General features: G+C 38.8%; 2 protein-coding genes across 2 annotated transcripts; both read left to right on the forward strand.

Moving 5' to 3' along the window:
• The first annotated feature begins 13506 nt into the window (after positions 1-13506).
• Positions 13507-15157, forward strand: foxq1b (forkhead box Q1b). The gene has a single exon (XM_077717276.1). The coding sequence runs from the start codon at positions 13643-13645 to the stop codon at positions 14486-14488; it is 846 nt and encodes a 281-aa protein (XP_077573402.1). The 5' UTR covers positions 13507-13642; the 3' UTR covers positions 14489-15157.
• A 4886-nt stretch (positions 15158-20043) lies between these two features.
• On the forward strand, positions 20044-22926 carry foxf2b (forkhead box F2b). Its single transcript, XM_077717405.1, has 2 exons — positions 20044-21043; positions 22587-22926. The coding sequence occupies exons 1-2, from the start codon at positions 20071-20073 to the stop codon at positions 22754-22756; spliced, it is 1143 nt and encodes a 380-aa protein (XP_077573531.1). The 5' UTR covers positions 20044-20070; the 3' UTR covers positions 22757-22926.
• Positions 22927-25506: the final 2580 nt, after the last annotated feature.

Below are 25506 nucleotides of genomic sequence, written 5' to 3' on the forward strand. Positions count from 1 at the left end.
TCCAGGTGATTGTTTGCGTTTCGCCTCTCATGTCCATCGGGTCTCCCATTCCTTTATGTCGCAAGGTGTGTGTGATTGGCAATCGGCTCCTGTGTGTGTATTTAAACTCCTGTGTCTGACATGTCTGGTGTGGGAGTACTACTTAGTGTTTCGTTTGATCTCTTTCACGCAAGTCATATTTTGCCTCTTTATTAGTCTGCGTCCTCTCCGCTCAGTTTTGATTTTGATAACCTTGTCCCAGTTTTTGTATTAACAATTTGATATTAGAATCCTGAGTTGTGGACCAGCACATCCCTCGCCTTTCCCTTGCTTCTCACCTTGCTCCTATTTCGCTACGCACCCCCGAGGTGAATCACCACATTTTTAGGTTTGGTCATTGTAATGACCACGCAACTTGAAACGGACAGCCATTATCAATAATAATAATAATGATACTAATAATAATCAGATATGGGCTTTGTCATCATCATTGACTCGACAAAAAGCCTAATTGTCATCATATCCATTTGCATATGATAAAATTGGTAGTGCTTCTCCACAAAGTGCGCTTTCCCAGGCACAGGCCGAAATAAGTGATGATTTCAGACTCGTTGGCACTCTACCGTGATGGATACATCGCATCACCCCCCGAGCGCAACCAAATCCTGGCGACTGCAAAAGGTTTGCCTCGCCGATGCCAACAAAGAATAAAATGGAACACTTACCTCTCACTTACCTTCAGTCAGCCAGCAGGAGGCAGATCACCACCCAACGTCCTTCATCTTACCTCACCCCGAAGTTATTACACAGAAGGGATTGTGTGTCGTGCTACCGCAAGTTCAGAGTCCTGATGTCTGTGGGAAAAACATCCTAAAGTCTGCTTTGTGAGACCTGTAGTGTCTGCCATAGGGCAGCAGCTGGGACAGGTTGTGACCAGGGTGGTATTGGTCCCTGACAATGTTTCTGGCTCTGCTGAGGTAACGAGGGCTGGCAATATCTTCTAGTGAGGTCAGAGAGCAGCCGACGATATTCTGGGCAGTGTTAATTACTCTCTGCATGGCCTATTTGCCTGCTGCTGTGCTTCCAGCGTACCACACTGTAATGCAGTATGCCAAGATGCTGTCCAAAGTAGCTCTATAGAAGGTTACCAGAAGCTTAGTGTCCAAGTTGTTCCTCCTGAGTACCCTGAGGAAATTCAGTTGTTTCAAAGCACTTCATGGTTACAGGCGTGAGGGCAACAGGCCTATAGTCATTCAGGCTGTCAGTGGTTGGCTTTTTGGGGACAGGGATATTGGTGGCAGAGTTCAGGTGGGATGGAATGATGGATTGTTGCACAGAACAATTGAAAAGCAGAGGCTATGAGCACCTTTCCACGTACTCTGTCTGGGCCAGCAGCCTTCCTGGTGTTCACAGACTGCATTACCAGTCTCACTTCATGTTCCTGAAGCTTCAATGTACTGCTGAAGGGTGGTGATGGCGGTGATGAGACTGGGTCAGATTTGTCAGTCTCAAAGCGGGCAAAGAAACGATTCAGTTCCTCAGCTAGTGCGGCATCTGCGTTAACAAACATATTATTGTTCTTGTAATTGGTAACATGTCGTATTCCTTGCCACATCTTCTTTGGGTTTTTCCTGTGTAGTGCTCCTCAATTTTACTAGTATATGCTGCCTTACATGCCTTATATGTCTCTCTTCAGCTCTATTCTGGCAGCGCTGTATTGTACCTTGTCGCCTGACCTGAAGGCAGTGTTGCATCATTTGATAAGTGCATGTTTCTCATTGGTCATCCAGGGTTTTTGGTTAGGAAATATCTGTATCCGTTTATTAACAGAGAGTACAGTGTCCGTGTAGTCCTGGAAGTTGTGGTGTTCGAAAAGTTCCCAATTGGTGCGGGAAAAACAGTCCTGCAACTGCGAAAAGGCGCCCTCGGGCCAAGTTTTTATTATATTTATTTATGGCTTTGTTAGCCTCTGGAGTGGAGTATATGCAGGGGTGAGGGACAGACAGAGAGGGTCTGATCCAGCCAGGTAAGGGAGGGAAGCAGCTCTATAAGCATGTTTAATATTCGAATAAACATGATCCAGAGTTTTATCTCCTCTGGTGTAACGCTTCACGTACTGGACAAACTGATGCAGAACAGTCTTTAAACAGTTCCCTCGCCATTCTGGAGCCAGGCCCGGACAAGGGACAAGGCGAGCACCTTTTATTGCTGAGGCGGCATATTGGAGCTGCCACAGCAGATTGTCGGTGCATGTCGTGGCGGCATTCCCAGACCCACTGGTGGACAAGAGCGGTAAGGGCTTTTTTGGCTCACGGGACTCCCAAGCCAGGTGACGGGTACCGGGTAGCCAAGCGGCACGCAGCTCTGGTTGTCTCCAAGGCAAAATCCCGGGCATGAGAGAAATTCAGCGATGCCATTGAGAACGACTTCTGGGTGGCTTCTAGCAAATTTTGGTCCACCATCCGACATCTCAGGAAGGGGAGACTCAGTTGTGTTTAAATACACAAATCAGGAAAGAATTATGATTCACGCACAGCTGCGCGAACACAACGGCAGGGCAGGAGAGACAAAACAAAAGTGGGAAAAGCAGCTGCAGGCTGTTCTGTTCTGTTCTTGCACTACAAGCGCCTGAGGATTGCCCTCAGATAGCGCTAGAGCTGCCACTGGAACGCGGATTATTTCATCCGGGGGGTAGTCGGAGGTGGGGGGCAGTCAAATGTCTCCGGCTGGATGAAAAACGTAGGGTGCCACGGTCCTTGTTGGCAGCTCTGAGTGGTATTTGTTGGAATTCGCAGGCCGCGGCAAGCGGCCTCTCAGGAGACACCACGTGAAGGTTTCCAACTTTGTCTCCCCAGGCTGCTCCTGACAGAAAGATCTGTTCAGGTCAGTTTAAAGAGCCTGTCATTCCAAGCTCTGGATGCCCATCAGCAGTCCACCATTTTGGGTTTAATGTCAATCATAAGTTTACACCCAAACTCTTCGCCTGGAATTCACTCCGTAAACATGATTCCCATACATGGCTAGAACGAGAGCGTGTGTACAGGCATGCAGGACAAAGGTCACTTTGAAGACCTGGTTAATCTACCTTGTACTGGTACTCAGTACTCCATACGATACACACTGGATAGTCTGGCGGTCTCGTCGGACAAGGAGCATGAATCTCTTTATGTGCATGAAGTCCCAGCTATCCGTATTTTTTGTTACTAATAGCCATTATTTTATTTCCCTATCTTGATTTCTGCTGCTTTAGCCCTATGTGGGAAATTTATGGTTTCATACAGGCTTTTGAGTAGCAGGGTCTTTTCCCATAATAGAATGTGGACACCATTGGCTTATAGACCAGTGCTGCTTGTATGTGAATAAAAGCAGTTTTGTGATGAAAAATAATGGGTGCGGCTTAGGTGTAAGTCCACTCTAGAGTCTGAATATTGCTATCCACTGTAAAACTGGAGAAATTGCTTTATTGATAAGAAATGCCCTGATTTTATCATCAATTATAAAAGTACGTAAAGTTTCATGTAAAGCAAGGGTGTCCAAGTCCGGTCCTTGAGAGACCCCTATCCAGTCGGTTTTCCATCCTCTACCATACCTGAATTTAATGATCAACTCATCACCAAGCTGTCCAGAAGCTTCATACCGATCCTGACTATTTGATCCAGGTGTGTTGGTGGGGGGAGACCTGGAAAGCAGATGGATAGGGGCCCTCGAGGACCGGACTTGGCCACCCATAATGTGCAGCATTACCCCCTGAGACCTACACACCAGGCAGAGTGCCCAAGTTGTTAGCGCATTGGCGTCACACTGGAAGGGTTCGATCCCATGTTGGTCCTCAGTGTGTGGAGTTTGCATGTTCTCCCTGGCTTGGGCGGGTTTTCTACAGGTACTTCGGTTCCCTCCCACATCCCAAAAACATTCCCTGTAGGCTGGTTGAACACTCTAAATTGCCCTATTTATTACTGTGAGCGTGAATGGTTGTCCATCTCCTTGTGCCCTGCAATTGGCCGGCCACCGATTAAGGGTGTCCCCTGCCTGCTCCCCATAGTTAGGTGGGATAGATGCCAGCATTGCTCATGTTTGTGAATCTAGTCAAATTGTACGTTGAGCAAACATCCGGTCGACCAACCGTCCGGGGACCAAATGCCTTTCGACGAAACGTCCGAGTACCCCTCCATCCATGTTCATTCCTCGCTTTCACGTTTCTCCCATTGTCAGGTTTGGTTATATGAGTTGATTTCTAAATCTTTGTTATTTTTTGCTTCCTGCAATAAGGTCCTATTCCTCGTGTTCTCAGTCTGCAGAACGTCCCCACCTTGTGGAGTTCCTGGGTGTGGCTCCAGTTTTTTACCTGGGTCTACAATATCTATCTTGCTACTGCAACCAAGAAAATCTCCCAAATACTGGATGAAATAAAATTCTAATGTAATCTAATCTAGTAATAAGACTGTATTTTGGGAAACGCATGATGTGCAGTCCTATTTTTTCCATCACCCAACATTAAAAGAGCTGAACTGCTTTAGAACAGTGACAGCAAGAACACACAAAAGGGTCAAGAGTCAAAATGGTAACTAAAGGATTCGTGGGATTTTTGTGTGTGAGTTTCATTCAGAGCCCATGTCTGTCTGATGAAAACAACAACCCTTCTTTTCTAGTGAAGGCATGTACATTGTTATTTCTTTGGACAACTGGATGAATAATAGCAGATTTGATCCATTCAAGTTGGAATTATTTGTGTAAGTGAAATACAATCGCACAGTCTAAATTTAGACAGAAACAAAATTGAGTTTTGTATTAGCCATTTAGGGAACCCCCACTTCCTGATGTGATCCCAGTGCTACTGATGTGTGTCAAAACAATATTTCGGAAGAACTGGTTTTTAATTGCTCCCTGAAGACAAATGCACACATGTCAAACCTCAACAGCTCAACATACACGCAATGGCAGTTTCTCAATGATGACTCATAGCCATTATCTGAACTATTAAAGGTTGTGAAACACTATCTCGGCAACCTAAGATATCATACACGCACACTCAATGTTTATTCATGTTTCGGGTTAAACCTTTTTTTCAGATAATACCCACTGAACAGCTAGTGGCATGATCCGGCTCTTTGCAACAAGTAATCTGACACATTCACTGTACATAAACCAACAGCCACACAAACCATTCACAATCACATAGGTTTCAATGATAAGATACAAGATAGGGGTTGCACTAGTGGGTGGGATAACAGAAACTCTACGTCAATGTTATTCACTGAACATGCTTAACTTGTGATAAAGGGAAATACATTTTGTTAGATAGAAGTTATTGTTCAAGGTATTGTGGTATTGGTCGTGTGATCATCACCTGTTTTGAAGGTAAGGAATGAACTTGTATGTAGAAAGGATTTTTCCACCGTGCTATTGTGGTGTGGCTCAATGATGATAGAAGCTTGTGTCTTCTTGGGGCAATGTGTTATGTGTGATGTATAAAGTAAAAACAGGTGCAAGACCAGTCTTGCATTCACAGTTGGTATCAAGGAACATATTAACCTGTCACTTAAAGACACATTTCAAGGCTAGTGACATTGTGAGGTGTCATGCAGATCTTTGTGTATCACCCTTGGGTGAACAATTTGGGATAGGGCTCTTTTGTACTCCAGTATGACTGATACAAAAGAGCATCATCTGATGACTTTCACATACCGAAGCTCGCACTTCTGGAAAAGTCCACCCTAACCGTGGCTCCAGTCAATCCAGAGCGCTCTTTTTTTCAGATAAGGGCAATGGCACCCGCCGTAATGTTGCTCAGAGATCGAACTTCTTGAAAAATCCACTCTCACCGAGGCTACCGGCCGTTCAGTCCACTCAGAGAGCACTATTTTCGGGCGTTCGTCCGGTGCCGTCCATTTTTTTTCTTCGGCCTTGAGTTGAGTGGCGGTCCCTCTGTCTTCCGCCATTTTTTTTCGGTGCTAAGTTGAGTGGCAGTCCATTGTCTTCTTCCGAGTTTCGCCATGAATTTTGACATTTTTATGTCTGAACATAAAATCCTGCTACAGACTGAAGTTGCAAATGTGGAAGGCTTAAAAGATGACAGTAATTACAACTAGGTGGGAGGATATATCTGGCTTGATCTTTGTGTCAATTTGGGATTTCAATCGGCCTAAATAATTTTCGCTAAACTTCTGACATTAAAAACTCTCATGAGACTAAGCAAACTTGCGCTGTAAACATTTTAAAATCAGACACCTCAGGCAAAAAACACACGAGCTACACTAAAACTAAATTTTCAACTGTAGATTAAATAAAGTTAAGTGTGAGATTCATGCTGCACAAACAAAGAGACACATACACACACATCAAAGTTGGTAATAAAATGGTTAAATAAGGCTAGAATTGAAGTTTTGACTCAAACCCTGTTGAGAACATGTGGACAATACTGAAGAACACAGAAACTTGCCAGAAGATTGTGGATGGCTACCAAAAGTGTCTAATTTAAGAAAATTGCCAAATATAAAAATAACAAAAATAACCAAATATTAGCATTGCTCTATCTATGTAGTATATTTTTGACCCAGCTGATTTGGTCACATTTTCAGTTTACCCATAATATCATCATAAAATAATCAAACTTCCTTATTGTTTTTTGTGACAAAGAAGTATCTGTTACAATTATTCTATCAGACAAAAAAATTACATTATTGTCACTGGGGTGATGATGTGTGGTGGTTGAGAAGCAGGCCTTTGAAACACAGCTCCATTTGCTCTCACACATGGACCACCTTGGTGATCTGTTTATAGAAGTCATCAGCACTTCTGGCCCTGAGCACATTTAAGACATTCATGTCTCGTTTGTGTACAGAAAGACTATTTCTAATGTCTACTGCATAACCTCTACAGAAATTAGAAACAGCGAGACTTGTTGCCAATGTTTTAGTCCCGGAATAACTCTTATGCTACAGCCACATTAAAGAGCAATTGAAATGTATTGGATTAACGCAACTATTATGCTGAATTACTCTGGGCTCCGGGGATATATCATAAATCTGAAAATGTCACGTTTTAGCTCTTCAAGAACCATGATGTTGGCTTTTGCAGAGATGAAAAAGGGAAGAAAAGAGTTCAAGGTATTTTGTGTGCCGTTCGTGCCAAAGAGTTTCCACTGGTTAATTTTCAAGGACCTTTTTACAATGTTATCATGCACTACAGAGTATGGTTTTGATCTTGCAGTGAAAAGTGTTTTTTAGTAAACCCAAACACAGTCTATAGTAACAGTGATATTATCTACATCAACATGCGGGGCCCACCTGCAGGGCTCTGACAGAGAGAGAGATGTTTTACCTTGTCTGCACGAATGGGCCCGGACCATGTGTGTTGTGTGCTGGGGGAGAGGGGTGTTTTGGATGAGGGGAGTTTGAATTTGAGAGAAATGTCCTAAGTTTGCATGCATGTTGCTGTTTGGGAAACTGCTTACTTTTCATTGCTTCAACACCCAAACTGTAATTATTCAGAGGTCGGGGGAAACCATACCTGTCAACCTCGGCCAGTTGCTCCCCTTATTCATGATTGCAATTCCCCTTATCAAGCGATAAAAATGCATAAACACAATGCAGTACATATTTACTCACATAGGGCGAACTTAGAAGTCTAACATTATATATATATATATATATATATATATATATATATATATATATATATATATATATATATATATATATATATATATATATATATATAATATATATATATATATATATATATATATATATAATATATATATATATATATATATATATATATATATATATATATATATATATATATATATATATATATATATATATATATATATATATATATATATATATATATATATATATATATATATATATATATATATATATATATATATATATATATATATATATATATATATATATATATATATATATATATATATATATATATATATATATATATATATATATATATATATATATATATATATATATATATATTATATTATTATATTATATATATTAGTCATTATCAGGGATTAGTTCGGTGGAGCCTCTGACACGGACGTCAAGACACATCGAATCATCATGTCTAACATTTGCCGCTTGACCATCAATGGCTGCAGAGGATCTCTTGACATTGCTTGGCCAATCAGTGCTGCAAGGAATTTATATATCTAGAACTTGAAAAAATAATTTTTCATTTTACACATCAAGTAGGGTTCGGCGAATGCTATCCTTGTGAGGAACGCGGCATTCAAAATGTATGTACTGCATTAATAGAATACTGGACATTAAATTTACATGGGAAATAAAGATTAAATGTAGTTCACAAATGAGCATTATTATTAATCAGCAAGATCTTCATTGGGCTTTTGTGGTATGACTCCTTGGTAACCGCTCACAATCAGAGCTATATTTGCACGTATAGCCCCGGGGAAATGTGTTTCCCCTTTTAATCAAATAAAAGAGAGTTGCAGTCAAGATTCAGACAGAGCAAAAATAGCACAAATGAGCCCCACGGTAAGTTGAGAAGGCAAGCAAAGCATGTCGTGCAAACCACTATGCGTGAGTAGAGTGTTTGGATCTTATTTCAAGTTTAGACAGAAACAGGCTGAATGGCTGCCAGATAAACAGTGCAGCAGAGGTACTGATTTGGCCCTGCGATGCCTACACAAAAACAGCCTCCAGACCCATTGAATGTAGGTAGTTCCTATCAGCTGCGACGATAAAGAGAGGTGGCTACGGCTGAGATCAATCATTGCTTCTTTTTATTCTTTATCCCCTCCATTCTACCCAAACATCATCCACACCTTGCAGCATGGCATGCAAGCCGAGCCTCGCGTGTGAAGAGATGAAAAGTATGATAGTGCCAGACGGATCCTGTGTTCCCCTCATGGGTGAGGTTCAGTGAAAGGCATGCAAAACATCAATGTTTTACAGGCAGGATTACCATTTGATTTGAGCTCAATAAAGATGAAAATTTTGATCCACTGGCGGATTGCAGAATGAGAATGAAAATTTCGCTTTCACATTTTTTGAAAAATAATCATTTACATTTAACTTTTACTAAATATTAATCACTAAAAGATAATAAACTATTAGCACTTGATTGACTTGGTTTTATAAACTATTAGCACTTGATTGACTTGGTTTTCAGTTGAATGGTCAGGAAAAATATCAATATTTACAACAGACGTTTGTTTGGTCGCCGATATTAAACTCTCTCTTATGTATATAATTTTGAGAGCTGGCTTCAACAGTAAACTCTCTGTCACCATTTGACCGGCGACCAAAAGACCAGCGGCCAAAAGACCAGCGACCACAAGACCGGCGACCAAAAGACCGACGACCAAAAGACCGGCGGCCAAAAGATCGGCGACCAAACGTTCGGTCACGTATTTGGCAAGCTACAGTTTCAGGGTTGCAGGTAACATGTAAACACTATTATTTCTCAAGAGATAGTATAGTATAGAAAAAAAGTTATTGTCTTAGATCAAGTATCAAGGAGATGAAAGACTAGAGTTCCCAACGATCCTACCATGCTTGTTTTTGGGATGTAGGGTGAAACCAGAGAAAAAATCCCTGAAAGCCTGGGGAGAACATGCAAACATTGTAATGCCCTAAATGCTCATTGTGCAGGCCGTATTAGACATTCTCATATCAAGGATAAATATGTCATAAAAAACAAAAACAAAAAAAGAAATCTAGTCAATCCATTCTTTAGGAAAATTGTTAATTTATGTCATTTATGTCCGTTATGTGATTCACTGCTTTCTTTTTCTTCTGCCATCATGTAAAGAAAAGTTATGGAAACAAGGTTTTATGTATTTTATTGGACACACTTTTCACAGAAAATTATTAATATTTTTTATAAAGTGTTTGTTAAACCCTCTACAGTTAATAGAGTGAAAATGGTCATTGAAATTTCATTTTAACTGTTTTATTTCAGATTCAATTTCATCCTTATGGTCACAGAACAAGAAAAAATGGTCTTCAAACTTAAAATACTAACATGAAGTTTCTTTTGCTATTGAAGTGACTGCAGGATACTATATACTCTTTTTATGGTCAGATTTCAATGTTAGCACACAAAGTGATACCTATCATTATCAAATTATGATTTTCTTGAACAACATGTAACAATAATTCATCATGTTTCAGGTGTCTGAGGTGCCCATCATGGCAGCTGAGTGGTTAGTGTATCAGCCTCCTAGTTCTCGGGTCCTAGGTCCGAATCCAGGTCAATCCACCTGTGTGGAGTTTGCATGTTCTGCGTGGGTTTTCTCTGAGTATTCTGGGTTATTCCCACAGACAGCTGGGATAGGCTCCATGAATGGATTAATGAATCATTCGGGTGCATTTCTCAACAATGAGAACTGTATTTTGAGAACTTTTTGTGTTTTTAATGTGAACATGTCTATTTGATTATAGGAACTGTTATTGTATAAGCACAACAAAGCTGTCAGCTCCTGGGAGCAATTAAATTAATTACATTTCGAGTAACAAGCAAGATAATATGAAAATACTTTTTCTACTTGCTCTTAACCTCAGGTGTCAAAGTGCCGGCCCGGGGGCCAAATCTGGCCGCTGCACAGTTTTGTGTGGCCCGAGAATCTAAATCATGAGTGCCGACGTTTTAGGAACAAATTCAAAAGATAATAGATGATATACATTACATTTCCTTATTTTCCCCTTTTTAAAATCAATCATTAATCATTTTACGTCCAATCTTTTTCTTTGTTGTTTTCAGGTCAAAAAGCATTTTGTATAATCTAAAAATAAATATACAAATATTTTCAATTTTCCACTTTAAAAAAATATTTTGTTTCCATTTGAAATGAAAAACATGATTACAAGACATTTTCCAATTCTAAGGGAAAAAAAGCTCAAATAGACATTAACTTTAGATCTATAAAAACAGACTATTTAGGGCTTTTGATCCAGTTGTTTTAATCCAATTTTAAAAAACAAATCAAAAATCCAGATATTAAATCTAAAATGGTCCGTCACACATGAAATGGACTTGACGTTAATGTGGCCCACAAACTATCAGAGTTTGACACCCTTGAGGAATTTACCATTTCGGCACATACATACGCCCATGCAGTGTACCCACACAGTGACCGGACGTTCCGTCAACGGACTCTTCGTCGCCGGACAATTCGTAAGGTTAGTGGTTAGAATTAGGGTTAGGGGATAGTGGTTAAGTTTAGTGGTGGGTTAGGGTTAAGGTTGCCGAGGTTGACTATGAAGGAGGAGGCACTTAGATTGTACTTCATCTATAGATCCCAATAAGGCATGTTTACCATCTGAGTATTTGCCAAAGACTAAATAAGCTGCACGGAATCTTGGGAATCTCAGCTACGTAGGACATCGTGTTGCTGTTGTTGTCCGCCACGCTCTCACACAGTTTGTACTTTGTTTATACAAAGACATGGGGGTTGGGTGAGAAGTGATCCAGAAACATGCATGCAAGATGTAGCGTGTGAGCACAAACCACAACAAAGGCAAGGTTATATTTGGAGCATTGAAGTATTTACCCAATAAATTTACATTGTTGGAATTCCACACGTGAACAGTTTGACAAGTTTTCTACTCCTGTTCATGAGAGATTCCTTAAATTTCACTGGAGGAGCTAAAACAACAATGCGCCAAATTTAACAACCATTTGTTATGAGGCTCACTTTCATATTGTCAAGGTATAATCTTTCACTGTGTAATATTCCTGTTGTACTCTGATTGTGAATACCAAACAGACAGGTTTGTTACCGCTTATTGCATTCACTTGGATACAGGTTTTTAGAACTATTTTGGCTGACCGCCTTATATATTCATAATTCACAAGCATAATAGCTAACATCATGTGTTTCTTGTTTTGTGTTTCTTGTTTCTCCAGGTTGATAAAAATCTGATGCTGTGCTTACGGACTAAAATTAAATGACGTTCAAATGAAATGTTAGGGAAGAACGCAATTTTTTCTTATGTTTTATAGATCAACTCAATGTAATTCTCTGCTTGTCTTCTCCCACCACACAAAAGGCAATAAATCACCCATATGTTGCCTACCTAGCTCATTCTGTTTCATCATAGACAAAATTTGGATGTTGAGAGTCCTCAATTCATGACAATCACTGCCATTTACAGAGGGCAACAAGCTTTTTGGTACATTTATATGTGTTGGTGAAATATAGTCATTAGTTTGCTGAAAGGTCTGTTCTCTATCATCCAAAAGAACTCAGCATATTTGAGAAATGAGTGTCTTAATATTGAACTTTGAGGTAAGTTGCAAGTTCCAGTGAAGTCCAATCAATTCACTAATAAAGACTCATGATTATCATTGACCTGAGGCAAAGCTCGTAATTCACTTCAGCAGTAATCTCTGTTGAAAGACATTGGCAAAAATAAGCAAACTTGACTACGATGACTACAATCTTTGGTTTACAGGTTTGGTTGTACATATATCTCGTCTGATCTCATTTTCTGAAGTGCATTATCTTCAGGAAGGTTGCGGGGGGTGCTGGAGGCCATCCCAGGTGACTCCAGGCCAGTGGCGGGGGACACCCTGAATTGGTGGCCAGCCGATCGCAGGGCACAAGAAAACGGACAACCATGCACCCTCACACTCATACGTAGGGGCAATTTAGGCTGTCCAATCAGCCTATCAGGTATGTTTTTGGAATGTGGGAGGAAACTGGCGTACCCGAGGAAACACACGCAGGCATACACAGTCCACACAGGTGAACGTGACCTGGATTTTAAGGATTTTAACCCAGGACCCCAGAGCTGTGAAGCCGACACACTAACCACTCACTTCACCAGGCCAGGTAAATACATGTTTTTGGAATGTGAGAGGAAACCAAAGTGCCCGGAGGCCAATGGATGGATGGATGGATGGATGGATGGATGGATGGATGGATGGATGGATGGATGGACGGGCGGACGGGCGGGCGGGCGTTTGGGCGGACGGGCGGGCGGACGGACGGACGGACGGATGGATGGACGGATGGACGGATGAATAATTAGGAAATCTCATTTACAATTAATCAGAATACAGTAATTTTTAGTACAGTTGAAGCTCCCGAGTTGTAATTCCGGAGCCCTCATCTTTTCATGGGATTGATTTTAGCTTGGTTTATCAAATCAGTTAGGGTATTAAAAAAATCAAACTCAGTTCTTGGTGAACTCATGTGACCCTTAAAAATTAATCTTACAGTTAATGGATGGAAGAATATAATTTTATTTAGATTCTGAAATGAAACTCAATTAATATTAAATTATTTAAATTAAATAATAAATTATTTTACGTGTTACAATGTTGATCGCTGTGCATAATATTAGGATACAAAGGGAAGGATAAGTGATTGTGTTTTCCCTCTCTGACGTGACACAGTAGCACCCAATTGTAAACATTGTACTTCACTCAAGCGGCCTCTGTATTAAATGGTAGCTCCGCCCCAGGGACGTCCTTTGCAGAGCCATTATATTAATAGCAACACGGCGTGTCTCCCTCCGGAGACACATCTGTTTAGCGCTGAGCAGACAGAGGCGCTCTAGGCACACATACTACTATACAGTTGAGAGACAGACAGCCTGCTGCTGGGACCAGCCCACGTGCACACCACAAAAAGCAACAAGAGAAGCCGCAAGCGAGGTGATCAAACATGAAACTTGAAGTTTTCTCCGCGCTCCACTTCACTCAGAAGCCGCTGGAGTTGTGCGTGGACGCAGACGCAGGGATTCTCTCTCCCGTATCAGGAGATGAGCTGGGGTCTGACGGAGACTGCGTGGCCAACAGTCCGCCACCCGTGACAACAGGCATCGACCTGAGCAAGGGGAAACCCTACAGTCGCAGGCCAAAGCCTCCTTACTCATACATCGCCCTCATCGCTATGGCCATCCGAGAGTCCGGCAGCGGCCGCCTCACCCTGGCGGAAATCAACGACTATCTGATGAAAAAGTTTCCCTTCTTCCGAGGCACTTACACCGGTTGGAGAAACTCGGTGCGCCACAACCTGTCACTCAATGACTGCTTCCTCAAAGTACTGCGAGACCCATCCAGACCTTGGGGCAAGGACAACTACTGGATGCTCAACCCCCACAGTGAGTACACCTTCGCCGATGGAGTCTTCCGTCGCAGGAGGAAGCGCATCGCCAAAAGGTCTCTGAAAGGCCAGGAGACTCCGGATGTCACGGGAGAGGTCACCCGCCTCCTCGCCCCTGCGGAGGAGAGGGTGGGGGTCAAGTTCTCCAGCTCTTTCGCCATCGACAGCATCCTCGACAAGCCCTTCAAAAGCAGGGAAGAAGACTACCTGCACATAAAAGCACACGGGCTGTTCTGGCCCTACGCTATGAACTACCCGGTGCACCATCCCGTGAGCTATCTGGCCGGCAGTGCCAAATTTGAAGGGGATGCACTCACGTACCTCCCTCCCAAAGCACCTGGGACCACCGCTCTCATAACGCACCCCAAAGCAGGAAGCTTTCATATAGCCTCCTTGCTCTCATAAGGACATTCACTTATTTGGAAAAATATGCACTTTTACTTGAGCCCGCCTCTTAGTTACCCGCGTTTCTTTTTTGAGACAACAACGTTCATACATTTGTGTCTTCTTCTCCAGTGGGAAAAATGTGTTGCCGTTGTAGACTAGTGTATCCCAGGACACCACTGACGTGCGTCTGTGCATGCGTTTGTGTTTATTTTTATTTATAGTTCATTCATTCATTCATTCATCCTCTTTACGCGCATCCTCGAAAGGGTTTCCGGGATTTCCGGAGCCTAACCCAGCTGACTTCGAACGAAAGGCAGACTACACCCTAGACTGGTCACCAGTCAGCCATAGGGCACACAGAGAGACAGACAACCATCCACACTCACAGTCATACCGCCACCACTGGTAATTGACCCTGCGCCTGCCCACACCGTAGTCAGGCGACTGAACCTCTACGCCACGAGGCGGCTCTTTACATAATGCATTTGTGATCTCTGTTCTATCTGTGACGGTGGTCACAAGCCGTTGTATGCAATGTATATATCTATATGTTCATAACTTGTTCGAACTACTGTATTGTAAGACAATGTATACATCCGTCAGATAAATGACTGAGCTGCAGGAGAATCACGTAATTGCACTAGAATCTCGTGAGAGCAGATGTTTACTTTGTCAAGAACTAGCGCATGCCTGTTATTTAAATGAATAAAACAAGGTAAACAATGAGACTGTCATTTTAAAATGTTATTCTGTTTATTTTAAGAATGGCTCCGCTAAGGTGTGGATGACAGAATTTCTTTTCTTGTAAAAACCCCCCTTTGTTTGTCTGAAAGACAGTATATATGGTAAATATGGGTGTCATTTCAAAATATCTTCCCTTTAGATAGTCAAAAATTGTTTGATATTATTGAAATAAAATGATGTATTTTAGTTGGTGGTAGGTTTAAGATATAATAATATAAATATATAACCAGTCCAATAGTTCTGTGGGGTTAATGAAAAATATCCAATTTAAATGATGATAATTTTAACACTTGAAATAACAATTAAGTGATATGTTTACTTAATTATTACATCGTGAGATACATTTATTATTATTTATGATAATATGACACATCTGCTAATATTTTAAAAAAATTCAGATGCTACACTCAAATCCTTTTAAAATTCAATACATGATTCAGAACTTGATATAAATCTTATATTAATTAGCTGTATTTTATCTAATCCATTCATTCATTCATCTTCAATTGCACATATCCTTGAAAGGGTTGCAGGGGTTGCTGGAGCCTGTCTTCATGCGTAAGGCAGACTATACGCTAGACCAAACATGGGCAAACTACTGCCCGCGGGCCACATACCGTTAGGCTTTTTAATCCAGCCCGCTGACGTCGTCCAAACAATGAATTTTTTTATTCTTATTTGTTTAATTTTTTTCCCCAAGATGGCGCTGTCACACGGATGCCAGTGGCAGTAGCTCTGTCCACTCTTATTTGTTTTTCATTTTTTACATCCCCTCTTTTTTTTTATTACATTTTAATATTTCTTAATAAATCCCATTTTACTTTACTTTGTACTTTATACTTTTTACCTTAATGATGAGTGATGAGTATGTTAATACTTTAGACCTTTTTTCTGTTTATGTTTCATATAAACTGTAAACGGATGCAGTTTTTCATATGTATCGTATCTTGTGCTGACCCGGCCCATTTGTCAAATTTTTAAAGTCAATGTGGCCCCCGGGCTGAAAAGTTTGTCCACCCCTGGACTAGCCAATGATATGATTAGCTTCACATCCCGTGTTTTCTTTCGCGACATGAGTAAATTTTGATGACATTAATTGGCGGCATTATTTACACATTTTGCCTGTATTGCAGGTTAGCATATTGTTAACGGTTTGTTCGAGCTGCTGCCAAGCCTTTATCATAACTGTGTTAGTTACGTGTTATACCAGTATTGCAGGTTAGCATATAGCTAACAGTTCGTCTGAGCTGCTGCCAATCCTCTATCACGGCAAAACGACTGGGCTGCGGCAGTGCCACTCAACAAGGCAAAGTAAAATAATAAATCAGGTTCTTTTAAGATGGAATGGCTGTCGGCGTGTATGCACATAGAGTAACAAATGGTGCAACTGGGTAAGAAACACGCAGCGAAGCTAAAGTTGTTAGCAAGTTTTGGAAAAATATTGCATATAGATGCAAGTTTAACTATCAAGTGACACATTCAGCAGAAAAAGCATTTGAATGAGAAGTGAGGACAGACGTGAAAAATATGGTAAAATTTAAGTCAGATTTGTGGATATTCTAGTGACAATTTTTACCATGTTTTATTCATAGATTTGAATCATTAAATTTTATTTATTTTTTATCTAGATCATTCATGGATGGTAGACATGCACCTGCTTATGACAGGTGTAATACTGGTGTGTGCCCATAGCGAGCAATGATGATGTTGCTCACACTGGTACTCAGTGTGCTCAGGGAGGTTATATTTCTGCCAAGACAAACGAAAAATTAGAGGGAACATTGCCCTAGACTGGTCGCCAGTCAGTCATAGGGCACACAGAGAGAGAAACGACCATCCACACTCCCAATCACACCGCCACCAGCGGGAATCGAGTCTGCGCCTGTGTGCACTGAAGTCAGTCGAGTGAACCTCTCCACCAGGATATGTTGATTATTTAATGCAGTGTTCTAGATATTGTGCAAAGCAGACTAATGTTACAATGTGATGGATAAAAGAGCAGCATTGCTCATGTATATAGGGGAGACTCCAGTTGCTCTCCACGGTGCAGAAACCCCATCAAACCTGCACCCCAAATATAGGAACATGCATGAAGCCCAAACAATATTCAGCAATGATAATGTTTATTTCGGTTCTGTTTCTTCAACGCGAAGGCAATTCCAAATTAAATTGTTTTATTGCAAAAATGAGTGCCATACATAAATTATTTATCACAAAGACAGCCATAAACAATTTCTATTTTCTAATGTTATTCCGAATTTAACAGCCAAAATACATGTAAATGGGTGTTTTTTTTGCTGTAATTCCACCCCTTTTAAAGTGTAAAAGCTGAACACTTTTGACTACATTCTTATACAGTTGCTGATCAATGAGAGAATGCATTACAGAATAGTCTAATGAAAAGAAGAGGATTAAAACCGCTCTGTATGTAATATCTCGGATCTGTCACCAGTGGTTTCGATATTTTAGCTCACAGTTGGCTGCCGAGCCATAGGTTCCCTTCACAATGCACAATAAACGAAATTCCTTTTGTAACTGAACTTGGCCAATTGTATGTAATTTATAAGCAAGTCTCTTGCAAAAACAAAAAAAAAGAACAAAACCGTTGTTGTACTTGTTGGAGAATCCGGTTCATCAATCGCATCTATTTTGCCTCCAACACAGCCGGTGGCAGGTGAGAATTGCTTTTTCAAGGCCAATGCTGCAACCTGCAGGTGAAATGAAAGAATAAAAACCTGTGAATTAGCCACGTGACTTTTAATTGATTTATGGTTATTCATGATATCCTCCAGTATTTGTGAAATAAGTTATAACCCTTGCCTCAGTTACTCTCAATTATACCAGTCTCTATTTCATTTTCTATGTATCAATCTAGAACAACTTTTACCTGCACAGCAGGACTCAGAAAACCACATTTTAAATGCAGGCACAATTTCAGACAGTCAAGTCTAAACAATGTGTCCTTTTGGCAGGATGAACCACGTACGACCTCCCGCAGGCAAAGAGTGACAATACCGACCTATACAGGGAAGTATTTATTTAAAAAGAAATAAACTAATAAATCCTCAAACTGCGATCATTTACAAAATAAATGATACTAACTCCACATTGTTAATGTTGATTTCAACTTGAAATGCATAGAAATAAATGTACTGTATTGAAATCTAATCAAATAATTGTTCATTGTTCCAATGACAATGGTTGAATGGCAATGACTTCAAATTGGTCTTTAAATGCATGCAAATCGTATACAAAAATCTAGCCAAAACATTTTAAGCAACTCCATGTGCCCTTTTGTGGTGTCCAATCTTCTATATAGTCAATTTGTATCCAACATGCCCTATCACAAGCTCATCCATGGGCCATATAAAAACTGAGAAGACAGGGAAGAAAAACAGCTTCTAGAACAAAGATTCTCTGTGAAAGCCAAAGCATACTGATCTCGACGGGGGTTTGGCTATTTTGATGACGCAGGAAATTTGTGGGGCCACTAAACTGCGCCGTGTGTCGTATACTGGGAAATAATTTTATCTGCACATCCTTTGTTTCCACAAAAGCAGTTTTTTTCCAAAAAAATCTGACAGGCTTTATAAAATATTCCTGGCAAAGCTTTGATTCAAGCACGACATATTATTCACACACATGCGTGTGCGCACACGCGCGCACACACACACACATAAATATAGGTATATATATATATATATATATATATATATATATATATATATATATATATATATATATATATATATATATATATATATATATATATATATATATATATATATATATATATATATATATATATATATATATATATATATATATATATATATATATATATATATATATATATATATATATATATATATATATATATATATATATATATATATATATATATACATATATATATATATATGTGTGTGTGTGTGTGTGTGTGTAAAAAAAATAATTATGTCAGTATTATTCAATGGGCCGCCTGATGTTCTCCAAATCCCTGCCATTTCTCAAGGGAGGGACTTGTTAAAGCCCACTAGCCCAATTTCGCTTTTCTCCCACTAATGAACGCAAGACCTTTTGGACCGCCGCTTGCCCGGGGCACCGGGGCGGTAAACTGACACTGGTGCACTGTGTGTGGTATCCAGAGCCACGCTTGGTGGAAAAAGCCTGCTTACACTCATGTCAAAGTCATTTATTGAGAGAAACACCCCCGCTTCCATACGCACAGGGAATGCTCCCACCACCTTCTCTACACCCCCCCCCCCCCCCCCCCCTCACTGCCTGAGCTGTTCGACACTGTCAGAGTTTGTTATTATTATCCTCCAGATCATTTTAGGAGGGAATTAGGAGAAAATAATATAGTCATAGTGGGATATAGCATCGTGATTCCCTGGAAATATTTTTGGAAAGATGATTCTTGCATGCAGAAGAGACAGATTTATGAAATGGTAAGTGGCGGAGTTTTGTTTGCTATAGTGGAAGGACTTTTCATGTTTCCTCCGGTTGAGTAATTGTTGGTGGCTTCCCGGCACGCCGTGCTGCACCACTTCGGTCCCCCGTGGAACTGCGTGGAGCCCCCGTTGTCGCGCTGAAAGCCCTGGGACAAAAAGTCTCCGGTCTATAATCCCCCAGCCCCCCACCTTCCTACGTCTTCCTCTTCCTCCCCACTGGCCGTGCGTTCTGCGTGCGTCAAGCGCAGGGGGATGTCGTGCGCAACTGGAAGCGACAAAGTTATGGATTTGTGCTGGGATTCAAACAAAGGAGCACTGGTGGCGTGCGTTTTGGACTCTATTCCCAATCACTAGTCCTTTTCAAACATTCCAGGGACTCTCCCTCCTTACGTCAGAGCTGACATGACGAGCCAGACCCCTCACCAGCAGCTGAATCTTCCGCCTCCTCTGACATCTAGTCCTGCTCCCGGCGCACTGCATCCCGCCATGCTGAGCTCCAAACAAGCCGCCTCGGACAATTTGTCCGCTGTCGTTAAAGAAAAGAAGAATTGCTCCGGTTTGAGGCGGCCAGAAAAACCTCCGTATTCCTATATTGCGCTCATCGTAATGGCAATGCAAAGCTCCCCGAGCAAAAGGCTGACACTCAGCGAAATATACCAATTCCTCCAAGCTCGTTTCCCATTCTTCAGGGGGTCCTATCAAGGTTGGAAAAATTCAGTCCGACACAATCTGTCGCTTAATGAGTGTTTCATCAAGCTGCCGAAGGGACTTGGCAGACCGGGGAAAGGCCACTATTGGACCATTGATCCTGGGAGCGAGTTCATGTTCGAGGAAGGTTCGTTTCGACGACGACCCAGAGGCTTCAGAAGAAAGTGTCAAGCCCTGAAACCCATGTACAGGATGATGAATGGCGTCGGATTTGGCACGTCCATTCTGCCACAGAATCTTGACTTCCAGCCTACTTCTGCCACACTAGCCTGTCACAGCAACAGCTACAACTTGGATATGAGTAATCCCATGATCGGGGGCTATGACGGGCTTGGCCTTGGACATCATGTACCCCACATGTCTCCTAGTCCGGGATCCACATATTTCGCCAGCTGCCCTGTGCCCTCCAATGGAGAATACGGGCCGGAGAACAGCAACAGTCCTGTCCCGTCCTCTCCAGCCATGGCGAGCGCCCTGGATAGCCATTCCCCGTTCGCAAGTACCTCCGCACACTGGGCTGTTGCAGGCGGGTCTCCTTACTTCAAACAGCAGCCTTTAACCTCCAGTAACCCAGCATCGACTTCTCTGCACTCTGGCATGTCGTCCTACTCCCTAGAGCAAACCTACATTCATCAAAACGGCAGGGACAGCCATGGTGACATATCAGGTACAATCAATTGTGTGTGTCTATGTCAGTGCTTCTCAATTATTTTCTGTTAGGCCCCCCCTAGCAAGAAGAAAACTATTCGCGCCACTATATATATATATATATATATATATATATATATATATATATATATATATATATATATATATATATATATATATATATATATATATATATATATATATATATATATATATATATATATATATATATATATATATATATATATATATATATATATATATATATATATATATATATATATATATATATATATATATATATATATATATATATATATATATATATATATATATATATATATATATATATATATATATATATATATATATATATATATATATATATATATATATATATATATATATATATATATATATATATATATATATATATATATATATATATATATATATATATATATATATATATATATATATATATATATATATATATATATATATATATATATATATATATATATATATATATATATATATATATATATATATATATATATATATATATATATATATATATATATATAGTGGCGCGAATAGTTTTCTTCTTGCTAGGGGGGGCCTAACAGAAAATAATTGAGAAGCACTGACATATATATATATATATATATATATATATATATATATATATATATATATATATATATATATATATATATATATATATATATATATATATATATATATATATATATATATATATATATATATATATATATATATATATATATAAATATATATATATATTAAAATTAAAATAATCTCAATCCCAGAGGTATTTCAAGTAATTTGAGAATGGTTTACTTGAGCAAAGCACAGTGGGGCTATACTAAATCTTGAGGATCTCAGCGAGACGAGGAGCCCACACTGGAGCCTGAAAGCGTCTCAAAGGTTAACTAAACAACGACTATGCAGTTCGGACCACACTGGAGAGGATTTTAACCTACATGTATCCACAAGAGACGGGAGGGAGGCCTTTTTCGACTTAATTCACCATCTTTATTGAGCACGCGAGGGTGCATGAATGTGTTGGTGTGAACGAGCAATGCTTGGTCCACCTTTGCTGTCAATCACAAACGCGACTGGTGTCTGAAAAGTAGCAGGCCGGCCATGAGTTGTGGCCCATTTTGTGGATACATCCCGCTGTCTTGCCCTGCAAAACAAAGTGACATCTGGAGTCCTTATCATCTTGACGGTTACACAGCTCATATCTGATTGAGTATACATATACAATTAAAAAAATAATGATGGATTTTCCTCTCTTTAACATATTTTGAAATTTATTTTTCAGATCAAATTATCAATTGTTTAAGAGAAGTGAGATATTTTACCATACTACTGTAATACAAAGGTATTTTACATTTGTAAATGTGAATTCAAAAGCATTCAATCCTTGATGACTGTATGACTATGCATTTATAACAACAGTAAATCGCGCCCTGTCAAACACTTGAGCAAAAATGCACCCTGTCAGTATATTTAACGTCTTCTGTCCTCCACAGTGGGCATTCCACGTTATCAGACCCACTGCGACAGGAAAGATTTTGTGCTCAACTTTAATGGTGTCTCGTCTTTCCACCCCACCGCTGGCGGGTCCTACTATCACCATCATCACCATCATCATCACCATCCTCAGAGGGTATGTCAGGACATCAGACCATGTGTCATGTAAGCCACATAGTCGCTTTGGATGCAAAAAAATGCACGTCCGCCATACAACAAAGGACCATTTTTGTCTCTGTCGGAAACTTAATAGCATGTATCTTGATACCTAAATTCACGCTGTGCCTCCTTTGTGGACCAAATCAATGCATTGAAGTAAAAAAATGAAGAAACCCTCATCCGGGCCACAAAAAACTAAATAAAGGAACAACGGCAAGTGCTTTTTCATAAACACATTTTGTTCTATGTAGTTCCATTTTCTTTTTATCACACACAATGCCTTATTACGTACGTTGTCACTTGTCAAATGTTTCAATAAACATGTTTTTAGACCATGACCTTTGCATCCAGCATGCGTGTGCAGGCCAAATATTTTTATAGATAATATTATCCACGAAATGTTTGCAAAAATCAGTAGAATTTGATTGTTTGGTCTTATTTTTGCCTTAAAAACTAAGTTTTTTAAATATATATATATATATATATATATATATATATATATATATATATATATATATATATATATATATATATATATATATATATATATATATATATATATATATATATATATATATATATATATATATATATATATATATATATATATATATATATATATATATATATATATATATATATATATATATATATATATATATATATATATATATATATATATATATATATATATATATATATATATATATATATATATATATATATATATATATATATATATATATATATATATATATATATATATGTATATTTCATTTGGTGATTCTTCACACATTCTTCACTGATTGGAATAGTTTGGATGAATTTATTTTCATTGATTGATATTTGCATTCTCTGATGTATCCACATCTACACCAAGGCTATCAGACTCAAGTTGGTTCGCGGGCCGCTTTAACGTCAAGTCGATTTCATTTGGGCCGGACAATTATTTAGATTTCTTTTTAAAAATGGATTAAAAAACTGGATTAAAAGCCCTGAATATTCAGTTTTTTATAGATCTAAAACAATGTTTATTTTTGATTTTCAAATACATTCTTAGATTTTATGAAAAAATGTTGAACTAAAACACTGAAAAAAATGATTTAAAATTTACAATTATTGATTTAAATGGGGGGAAATCAGGAAATTTAATATACATCTATACTCTTCATTTTAATTGGATCCTAAAACAGAAAGTCGGCACTCGTGATTTACTTTCCCATGCCACACAAAATGATGCGGTGGTCCAGATTTGATTTTCACACACGTGATCTACACTGTAGACCTTCAGTAGTTGTGAGGTTTTTATTTGCGTTTGAGTGTGCAAGTGTGCACACGCCGCACGTGTATACGCGTGTACGTCCGCGTGTGCGTGCCTGCGCGTTTGTGTGTGAGCGTGTGAGCCTTTGTGCGTGTGTGCGTTTGCGTGTGTGCACGTGTGCGTGTACCCGTGTGTGCGCGTGTGCATGTGCGTACGTGTGTGTATGCGTGTGCGTGTACGCGTGTGTGCGCGTGTGCATGTGCGTACGTGTGTGTGCGTGCGTGTGTGTGCGTGAGTGTGTGCGCGCGTTTGCGCGACCGCGTGAGCGTGTGAGAGAGAAACTTAGATTAGATGTTTAAAATATAAGTACACATTAAGCAATACCGGTAGTATTGGAAAACATAACAGTAGCTTTACGTGACAGACCTGACTTGGAATTATAGCAGCCATTAAAGACCAGTGACAACTTTCAAGGACAAAACAAAATATGGTTTTATTCAATGAGGATTATTCAATGAGTGACTCGTTTTACCGCCTGCTGAATATAATTCGAATGGCTGTCCCCATTACACCAATGGTGATTACTGTCACTTAACTTAAATAACATCTAAATTCCCTTGAATAATGCAACGTGGAAAAATCAATAATTCAGTCCAAAATATTGAACCTTCTTTACATGTTTTTATAATGTAATTTCGATGGTTGGCCGAGCATTTTAGGAAATGGATAAATTGGCTCTCTTGGTGGTCTTTCTGGGGGGGGGGGGGGGGGGTATGGTTGGGGGGACAAGGAACATGCTGCTGCATCCTGTTTTCATTTTGGCGATGGAAACAAGGAAAGATACAAATCGTCGTTTCATCTAAAAGTATACACGTAGAAGAGAATACGAACACCCCACATATATATATATATATATATATATATATATATATATATATATATATATATATATATATATATATATATATATATATATATATATATATATATATATATATATATATATATATATATATATATATATATATATATAGTATATATATATATATATATATATATATATATATATATATATATATATATATATATATATATATATATATATATATATATATATATATATATATATATATATATATATATATATATATATATATATATCTATATATATATATATATATATATATATCTATATATATATATATATATATATATATATATATATATATATATATATATATATATATCTATATATATATATATATATATATATATATCTATATATATATATATATATATATATATATATATATATATATATATATATATATATATCTATATATATATATATATATATATATCTATATATATATATATATATATATATATATATATATATATATATATATATCTATATATATATATATATATATATCTATATATATATATATATATATATATATATATATATATATATATATCTATATATATATATATAT

This window comes from Stigmatopora nigra, chromosome 5, assembly GCF_051989575.1.
Source record: "Stigmatopora nigra isolate UIUO_SnigA chromosome 5, RoL_Snig_1.1, whole genome shotgun sequence".
NCBI lineage: Eukaryota > Metazoa > Chordata > Actinopteri > Syngnathiformes > Syngnathidae > Stigmatopora > Stigmatopora nigra.